This window comes from Dipodomys ordii, unplaced genomic scaffold (genome assembly GCF_000151885.1).
Source record: "Dipodomys ordii isolate 6190 unplaced genomic scaffold, Dord_2.0 Scaffold33, whole genome shotgun sequence".
Taxonomy (NCBI): Eukaryota; Metazoa; Chordata; class Mammalia; order Rodentia; family Heteromyidae; genus Dipodomys; species Dipodomys ordii.
This window is the reverse complement of record NW_012267249.1, coordinates 1,256,160-1,266,041: the sequence shown is the minus strand read 5'-3', so window position 1 is coordinate 1,266,041 and position 9,882 is coordinate 1,256,160. Positions and strand designations below refer to the sequence as shown.

The 9,882-nt window shown below is 43.0% G+C and overlaps 2 protein-coding genes and 1 pseudogene across 2 annotated transcripts in view; 2 read left to right on the top strand and 1 right to left on the bottom strand.

Annotated features, from left to right (window-relative positions):
• Positions 1–6: 6 nt before the first annotated feature.
• Positions 7–3,683, bottom strand: LOC105986136 (annotated as a pseudogene).
• Positions 3,190–4,763, top strand: Gja9 (gap junction protein, alpha 9, 59kDa). Its single transcript, XM_013016765.1, has 2 exons — positions 3,190–3,702; positions 4,537–4,763. Exons 1-2 carry the CDS (start codon positions 3,525–3,527, stop codon positions 4,761–4,763), a joined length of 405 nt encoding a protein of 134 aa, XP_012872219.1. The 5' UTR covers positions 3,190–3,524.
• A 1,234-nt stretch (positions 4,764–5,997) lies between these two features.
• Mycbp (MYC binding protein) overlaps positions 5,998–9,882 on the top strand; it is a 13,712-nt gene continuing 9,827 nt past the window's right edge. Inside the window, exons 1-2 of the mRNA XM_013016909.1 lie at positions 5,998–6,083; positions 6,278–6,350. Coding sequence (XP_012872363.1) covers positions 6,069–6,083; positions 6,278–6,350 — 88 coding nt within the window. The 5' untranslated portion in view covers positions 5,998–6,068. The remainder of the gene's footprint in view (positions 6,084–6,277; positions 6,351–9,882) is intronic.

The following is a 9,882-nucleotide window of genomic DNA, read 5'->3' as shown; positions in this document are numbered from 1 at the left end:
TCCTCAAGAAAATATACATAAAAAAGTAAATGGTACAAAATCCACATAATAAACATCAGTTGATATGAAAAAAAAAGACTATGATGATTTTCATTGTAAACTTGACTGGACTTAAAGATACCTAAGTCTGGTAAAGCACACTTCGTGGTGTCTGTATTACCATTTCCAGAGATGATTAGAACAAGAGGGCTCTGGATCCAATGAATGGACTCATGCCTTGATGAGTTTATAATAGGGTGTCATCACTAGGAGGTAGGAGCCTATGTTGAAGGAGTAGGGAAGGGATGCCCTAAGGGGCTTTGTCTTGCCCTGGCCTCTTCCTATATAGGCACTCCTTTGCTCCTATTTGCCATGTAAACGGCTTGTTTCACCATGATGAACAGACACCTCTGAAATCATGAGCAAAATAATTGTTCCCCAAGTTGTTTCTCTCATGTATTCAGTCACAGTGATGAAAAAAGAATGGTAACAAAAAAGCTATATAAATATATAAGAATCTTCCACAAATGTCTAGTAGGAAAATACTAGCAACTAACAAATTAATTTTTAGTGGCACATTAACCACGTTATTTTAAAGATATTTAAAATTAAGTCTCCTGGCTTATTAGAACTACATCTTGATTTATGCAAGGAACCAAAATAGTTAAAAAAAGATAAAAGTTACTACCCAATGACTAAAAAGGACAATACCTCATGTCCTATTACTTGAACCTTACAGGTTACTTCAACACTTCTTTTAGAAGGTGAAAATTGGAAATATAGTCTAAGTTCAAATCCTAATGAAATAAAACAATCCATAGTCCAGAGGTCTATTTTAAGAATGACTCACTAGTAAACACAATATACTTGTAACTTTCAGAACATCTTTTTCAGTTTGAGCAATTTCTAGAGCAGTCTATAGAAATTACTTTGCATCAAGCTCTTCATAAAACTTTTTTGTAGGATTCCATCACAGGAGGAATTTGCCAGAATGTTGTTTTTAATGCTCACAAGATTTTTTTTTGTCCTAGGTAAGCTCTTAGTTATGGGATGACAAAAGACTTTTGCACATTTCTTCTTACCACAGTAGGCCATTTTTCATTTGTGAATTCTGTGAGATGATTAGAGACATCCTTAACACTTTACACTGATTCTAATTCTCTTTCCTCTGTACTGTCCTGTTTGTTAGAAAGGTCATGTAACAATGAGGCATTCTTACATTCTATTTTAGAATTCTCTACCTTGTGAGTCCTTTCATGTTTCTGAAGGGAACCAGAACAAGTGAAGGCTTTTCCACATTGCTTACACACATAGGGTTTCTCACCAGTGTGAATTTGTTCATGTCTTCTAAAATTACTCAGAGAAGAAAAAGCTTTTCCACATTGCTTACATTTGTAAGGTTTCTCTCCACTATGGATTTTTTCATGGCAACGAAGGGAACTGTGACCAGTGAAGGCCTTACCACACTCCTTGCATTTATAAGGTTTTTCTCCAGTGTGAGTTCGTTCATGTATTCTAAAGGAACTGGAAGAGCTGAAACCTTTCCCACATTGCTTACACAGAAAGGGTTTCTCTCCAGTGTGAGTCCTTTCATGTCTTCGAATGGAACTTGTACAAGGGAATGCTTTCCCACATTGCTCACACACATAGGGTTTCTCTCCACTGTGAATGCTCTCATGATATCGAAGGGAAGTGCGACTAGTGAAGGCTTTATCACACAGTTTACATAAATAGGGTTTCTCTCCGGTGTGATTTCTTTTATGTGTTTGAAAGGAATTGTAATAGGTGAAGGCTTTCCCACATTGCTTACACACATAAGGTTTCTCTCCTGTGTGAGTTCGTTCATGTTGCTGAAAATTAGTCAAGTGACTGAAAGCTTTCCCACATTGCTTACACACATAGGGTTTCTCTCCTGTGTGTGCTCGCTCATGCCTTCGAATACTACTCAAAAAAGAAAAGGCTTTCCCACACTGCTTACACACATAGGGTTTTTCTCCAGTGTGAATTCCTTCCTGGTATTGAGGGACACTGGAACAAGACAAGGCTTCACCACTTTGGTTATACACATTTGTTTTCTCTTTGTCATTTTTTTCATGTATTTGACTATAATTATGACTCCTGAGGGCTTTCTCACATTCCGTATGTTCAAAGGGTTTCTCTTCAGTATGAGTTGGTTCATGCTTCACAAAGCATTCAGGATAACTAACAGCTTTTCCATATTCCCTGCATTTATACAGATTCTCTCCACAGTCCTGATATTCATAAGGCTCATGTCCAGTTTGAATAGTGATAGGCACACTTAGGAGTGAAGGACCAATGAAGACATCACCACACACCTGGCTTTCACACCACTTTACTCCAGGAGGAGTATCATTCACAACAGGATCTGGAATCTGGCTAAAGACTTCTTCACCTTCTTCACTATGTTCACAGAGTCTCCTGAGCACTTGACTTCTTATACTTCTCCTGAAATTTCTGTAGTCATCTTCAGTGTTCTGGTCTTCCTGTGTTTTTCCTAAAGAAGTCAGGTTCCTGAGGATTTCCCACATCACATCTCTATAGAGTTTCTTCTGGGAAGGATCCAGTAAAGCCCACTCCTCTGAGGTGAAGTTCACAGCTACATCCTCAAAGCTCACAGACTCCATTTTTGGCCTCTGTGGTACTTAGTATCTTCCTCTTGGACCCAGGGGTCAGTGAAGTTCACAAGAGCAATGGAGGATAGGCCAGTTGGGACACCTCTCAGTAGTCAAAAGAGGAAAGTGAGTAGGGTAGTGTCAGAAAGGAAGACTCAGAAAGTTATGGAGCAGTTACAACTTTTTCTATAAAACAAACTTAATAGGTTTGTAAGATCAAATCAATAATTTTAGGAACCTGTTTGTAGATTAAGGAAATCAACCATAATCTTCAGCTAAATAAAATTACTTCTGATAGGGAATCCTATAACTTTCATTTTTGCTGCTGAGGAGTGAACCCAGTACTTCAAGCACAATACACATATACTCCACCACTGAACCATACCCCACCACAACAATTCTATTCTTATTTTTTTGTATTGGTCCTGCATCTTGAACTCAGAGCCTGGCCCCTGTCCTTGAGCTGTTTCGCTCAATGCTAGTGCTCTACCATGTTAGCCACAGCTCCACTTCAGTTTTTTTGGTGGTTAATTGGGGATAACAATCTCATAGACTTTCCTGCCTGGGTTGGCTTGAAACCATGATTTTTTTAGATCTCAGCTTCATGAGTAGTTAGGATTATAGATATGTATGAGCCACCAGCACCCAATTAATAATTCTATTCTTAATAGACAAGATATACTATGTATCATATTTTTTTGCACTCGTACATGTGATTTTAAATCTCTAAACCTGAAATATGTTCTGTTATAGACTACTACTGCTATTTGTAGTAAATGTGAAACAATTAACACATGAGAAAAAAATTATTTGTGCATATTTTGGCTATAGGTTTCAGAACTACTGCTCTCTTCATAATGGAAGATCTTATCTGCCTCCTATTTGCTAGGATTCAGAGCTGAATAAACAAATATGGGGGACTGGAACCTTCTTGAAGGTGTTCTGGAGGAAGTCCATATTCATTCTACCATGATTGGAAAGATCTGGCTCACCATCTTGTTCATATTTCGCATGCTTGTTCTGGGGATAGCAGCTGAAGATGTCTGGAATGATGAACAGTCTGACTTCATCTGCAATACAGAACAACCAGGTTGCAGAAATGTGTGCTATGACCAGGCTTTTCCTATCTCCCTCATTAGATACTGGGTTCTACAAGTAATATTTGTGTCTTCACCATCTCTGGTCTACATGGGCCATGCTTTATATCGACTGAGAGCTCTACAGAAAGAGAGGCAGCGGTTAAAAGCTCAATTGAAAAAAGAACTGGAGGAAGTAGAGTTTAAAATGCCTGAGGATCAAAAAAGACTGGAACAAGAGCTTTGCCAGCTGGAGGGGAAAAGGAAACCAAATAAAGCTCCACTCAGAGGAAGCTTGCTTTGCACTTATGTGATACACATTTTCACTCGCTCTGTGTTTGAAGTTGGGTTCATGACTGGACAGTACTTCCTATATGGATTTCACTTAGATCCTCTATTTAAATGCCATGGCCACCCATGTCCAAATATAATTGATTGTTTTATCTCAAGACCAACAGAAAAGACAATATTCCTATTATTTATGCAGTTCATAGCCACAGTTTCACTTTTCTTAAACATTCTAGAAATTTTCCACCTTGGTTTTAAAAAGATTAAAAAAGGGCTTTGGGGACAATATAAGTCAAAGTATAAACATAATCAATACCATGCAAACAAGTCAAAGTTAAACCTAGCCAAATATCAGGGCACACCAACAAATTCACTGAAGAGATTCTCTTCTGTATCTGATGACAACTTGTTGGTGGAAAAACCAACACACACAGCAGTACACCAGAGTTTAAATTCATTTTCTGTGTTTCAGGCATCTCCTAATAGTCACATTTTGGATGAAGAGGAAAATAATGGGATGTGTACACTTAGTACTAGCTGTAGTGTCCTTCATCCTATAGACTTAGGTAACAACAAAGGCACTCATAAAGTATCTGGAAAAGAGGTTGGTGGTAAGAATTTAAGGAAACAAGGAGGAAATTCCCAACCAGTTGACACTCCTGATTCTTTAGGACAGTTGTCCTTTGAGCCAAAGTCTGTTAGAACCTACAATAATCCTCCCAGTAAGTCAGTGTCCCTGAGGAACAACTTCATTGGTAGGCGGGTTTCCACAGACCTTCAGATCTGAACACATGCTGTCTTTTGGACATTCTATATATTATTCCCACCACAGAAGTTGCCTAGTGGTGGAGGAGGAGGAAGTAGATAGCTGTTAGACAGACAACTGCTAGTTTCCTTCAGAAACTGAAACAGCTCTAATTTGATAATTCCAAATTAAAAAACATAGGATAACTAAACCAGGATTTCTTTATCATCTCTTGAAAATATGTGAAAAACTTATTTAGAGAAAAAAAAAAACACCTGCTTCAAACATGGGCTAAATGGTTTGGGACCAGGTTTTCTTGTGGCTTTGGAAATTTTTTCTTGATCTGTATAGTTTTTCCTTTTAGTTATTAATTTTTTTCCTTTGGACACGAAATTGATTTTGTTTGCTCTTGTATTAGATAACTTAGAGACTTGCTGCTGAACTAACACTTGCAAACTGACGGGTGTTAAGTACAATCACAATGCTATTTGGCAAATAAAAATCTTAAAAGGGGCCCAGGCTGGCTTTCGCAGGTTTTGCAGCCTGGGGATTTACTTCCGGGATTGGAGTCTGTTTCGGCTCTACTTCGGCTCCTGCAACCTCGCCCATTTACTACTTGTCCTACATGGGTGGTGTGAGGATTAAAACGAAAACTCTGTTTAGAACGCGGACCGACACACAATTCTAGCTCAAAAGCGTAGCTTGTTAGCACACGGCTTACTTCCAGAGGCCCCTGGGAGTCAGCCACAAAAACAGCTTTTCACAGGAAAAGCCGGGCTTCAAACTCGATCCTAACCAAACACCCCCTGCTCCAGTCACGAGCGCCCGGGCCCCTGCGTGCGTCCAGCGCGTTTTGTTCCCCCTCCTCTTTTTTCGGACGAAAGCCAAGAAGCCTGGCACAAACAGATAGGCCGCCACGACTCCCAAGGCCCAGGGCAAGAAGGGGCGTCCTCCACCTCCCCACCCCCCAGGGCCAACCCTCCCCAAGCCGCGGGCCCGCGCTCCGGCCCCGCCCCGGCACCACGCCCACCTGGGGCCCCACCTGGACACTTGCGACGAGTTCCCGAGCCCAGGCCTCGCCGCTCAGCAACCGCCGCGCCGGGGGACCGGAAGAGGAAGGCTAGGGGGAAGGAAAGGGCAGCCGCAGGGGCGGGCGTACGCAGCCTCCCTGGGCTCGGACTGCCATGGCAGAGGCACGGCGTCTTGGTCGCCATGAAAACAGGCCCCGCCCCGGCCACCCGGGCCCGAGTCTGGTCACAGCGCAGGCGCACAGCCCCCTGCGCGCATGAGCAGTGCTCCTCTGAGCCCGCCAGCCCGAGTCTCGGCGCCAGCGACGCCGCTGTCACTATGGCCCATTACAAAGTGAGGGGGGCGCGGCGTGGCTGGGGGCGTGCGGGCGGTTGCCAGCCGCTGGTCGGCTCCGGGTGGGAGCTGGGGCGCGCGTGCAGGTTTTAGGGGCTCGAGGTGGCGAGGCGAGGCGGGGTGGCCGGACTCCCAGCGCCTTCTTCCTGCTCCGGCCCCCGGGCTCGGGTCACTACCCCGCGGTGTCTCCTCAGGCCGCCGACTCGAAGCGTGAGCAGTTCCGGAGATACTTGGAGAAGTCGGGGGTGCTGGACACACTGACCAAGGGTGAGCGTGGGCCAGGATAGGGCTCCTGGTGCTCTTCAGTGCGGCTCCCGAGGGGCTGGGGCGTGGGGACCCGAGGGGAACAGGTGGGGCCCGTGCAGCCTGGGATCCGGAGAGGTGAGCCCGGGGGCGCGGCGGCCCAGCGAGCCCGGCGCACGCCGCCGCCGGATGCCGCCCAGTCCGGCCCGGCCCTCGAGCCTCGCTCCTGCCACCGCTCGCCGCGAGGAGTGAAACTCTTGCAGCTGTTGCAAAGTCTCTCCAACTTCCGTTGCTTTGCCTCGAGCAGTTACTGTGGACGTGTGTGCTAAAGACCTTGGATCCCCAATCCCTCCCGCCCTCGCACACTTGGCGGAGTCTTAAGAATCTTAACATTTTCCCTCGAACCAAGAGCTCCTGGAAAAACTACCAGATTTGAAAGTAGGCTATAAAGTGACTCAGTGGGTTTAAATTCCCTAAATGGGCAACTCGTAGACAACTTGGCTATCCACAGGCTTTTCAACTTCTATTCCTTAAGACTTCTACAGCAGCTCTTTTGTGTAGATTTCATAACTAAAGTAGAATTAGTTTAAGGAGCTTGAGAGCACTCTGAAGATGATATTGTTGAGTGTGTGTGTGCGTGCACGTGTGCATGCGCGCTGGTCCTGGGCTTGAACTCCGCTGTTACCGGAGGTTTTAAATTTTTTTTTTTTCCTCTCCAGGCTAGCACTCTACCACTTGAGCCACAGTTCCACTTCCAGGTTTTTTTTTTTTTTTTTGGTGTTAACTGGAGTAAGAATCTGATGGACTTTTCCTGCCTGGGCTGGCTTCGAAGCGCTTCTAAGATCTCAGCCTCCTTTGTAGCTAGGATTTCAGGCATGAGCCACAGTGGGTGCCCAGCTATTGCTGACATTTTTTTTAATGGAAGCATACTGTTATTCTGTATCTCTGATGTCCTGAGTTTGAGTAGGTAAGGTGCTTGAAACCTGAGGATTCCAAGATTGTATAATATTGCTTTCTTTATTAGCTGAGCAGTAAGTAATTTGAAGGCCTTGTAACATCTCAGTGCACTGGGTAGGATTTTTCTAAAGTTAAGCGAATTGCTTGGTGGATGAGGACCATGGTACATATGAGAATAGGAAGATTAGAAAGCAAAATAATTTGGTTATCTTATGGGGGAAACAAAGGCTAGGGGAAAATTGGGAGAATGGACAAGTTTTAGCAAGAAGCAGGGCTTTTAGTTCTCATACCTGGATGGGTTAGCAATTTTGAATAGCTACCAACTTTGGTGCAGGTAGATTTCTCTGTCTTTACAAATAAACTAGCAAATACTAAGAAACTACTTCATAAAAACACTGTGCTATGTTGTCTCTGGTAGTGTCACAGATGCTTGGAGTGACAGTCTCAAGAAATATGTTCCTTCCTTTCAGTGGATACAGTGGTGAAGTAAAGCCTAGTTGTTATGAGTTTGTATGGGAATTAGAGAGACAGATGATCTGCAACGAAACATATAGATTTGTCAGATAGCTGTAAATGTTCAGACTAAAGTCTTGGTACACAGTTAAGGGAATAAAGTTACATAGAGTACTGGCGACAGCCTTGCTTATGAGATAACTGAGCAGAGATTTAAATGAAACAATGTGGACAGCCTTGCTTATAAGATAGCTGAGCAGAGATTTAAATGAAACAATGTATGATGTCAAGAACTCTTGGAAATAACAGGTCAGGCATCCCTAAACTGATCTGAAATCCAAAATGCCTCCTCCCCCCCATTTTTTTTTTTTTGTGTGTGTGTGTGTATGTAGTAGAGCCACACATTCTTGCTTGCCTTTTTTGCTCAAAGATGGTGTTCTCCCTCTAGAGCTACAGCTCTACTTTTGCTAGTGAATTAGAGATAGTTTTTGATTTGTCTGATTGTGCTGGTTTCAAATGTCAATCTTCAGTTCTTAGCCTCTGGAATAGCTAGTATTACAGGTGTGAGCCACTGTTGACATGACCTAACTGTATGTGACATGTCAGCTGAAATACAACAGCCTAAAAATATTGTATAAAATTACCTTTAGGCTTTGTATATAAAGTGTATTTGAAACAAAAGGATCTCATGTTTACTCTTTGATTCTATCCCCAAGATATCTCATTTTATGTATGTGCAAGCATTCCAAAATCTGAAAAAAGGCTGGAAATATTTTTGGTTCCAAGCATTTTGGATAAGGAATACTGAGCCAAGATAAGGCCAAGGTGGGGCTGGGAAGGTGGCTCAGTGGTAAAGTGCTTGTCTTGCATGCATGAGGCCCTGGGTTCCATTCCTCAGCACCACATAAGCAAAAAAAGAAAAAAGCTGGGAGTGGCGCTGTGGCTCAAGTGGTAGAGTGCTAGCCTTGAGCTGAAGAGCTGAGGGACAGACAGCACACAGGCCCAGAGTTCAGGTCCCATGACTGGACCCTCCCCCCCCAAAAAAAAGGCCAAGGTGGCTAGATGGAGTTAATAAAAACAGTCTAGTAAAAGGCAGAAAAGTGACAGTTTGGAAAAAAACAATGCAAAGAATATGCACAGGTTATAGCTATTCAAGGATTTTCCTTCATTAGTGATGGAAACCTGGAGATTTCATTTCCTTTGCATACTTGTACACAAGAATCTAAGCCCTCAGTCTCTTAGATTTCCAGTCTCCTGAGTAACACCAGATAACAGAATCTATTGGTTTTGAGCTTTAAACATATATGCTTTGTACAGATTTAATTTTTCATTATTTTTACCAGCTATTTAAGGAGGATTTGAAATTGCTTCTAACATTAGAACACTGTAAGAGAAAGGGTAAAGATGGGTCAGCTCGACATTGGTGTCTCATGCTTGTAATCCTTGGTACTCTGGAAGCTGAGACCTGAGGATTGTGATTCAAAGCCAGCTCTCACAGGAAAGCCCTTGAGACTATGATCTCCAATTAACTACTAGAGAACTGGACATGGCACTGTGGCTCAAGTGGTAGAGTGCTGCCTTGAGCTGAAGAGCTGAGGGACAATGCTCAGGCCCAGAGTTCAAACCCCATGACCAAACAAACAAACAGTATTATCATCTCTATCAATGTCTTTTTAAACTGGGTTTCTATATTAGCTTCTTATATCAGACTTGAACACAAAAGCTCCAGGACATCCCCCAGGCCCTGAGTTCAAGCCCCAGGACCAGCATACACAAAACAAATCTTTTGGAAGAGGAGACATTTTAGTTATTTTTATATGGGTACTAAAAATTTGAGTTTATTCAATGAATGTACAAAGTAGTACTCATGTGAATTATTAGATATGAAAATATGACAGCATATTTTATTGCTGATCTGAGTGTACTAATAGTTTTTAGTTGGTGCTTATTTAGCATGCTGTATATGAAACTTCATTCTTAGAATACTTTGAATGGAAAACTTCTAGGGACAGTGCCAACCTCTAAGACTCCTGGCTTCTGGGCTGGGAAGATGGCTCAGTGGTAGAGCGCTGCTTGCCTTGCATGCCTGAGGCCCTGGGTTCGATTCCTCAGCACCACATAAGCAAAAAGAAAAAAGCCGGAAGTG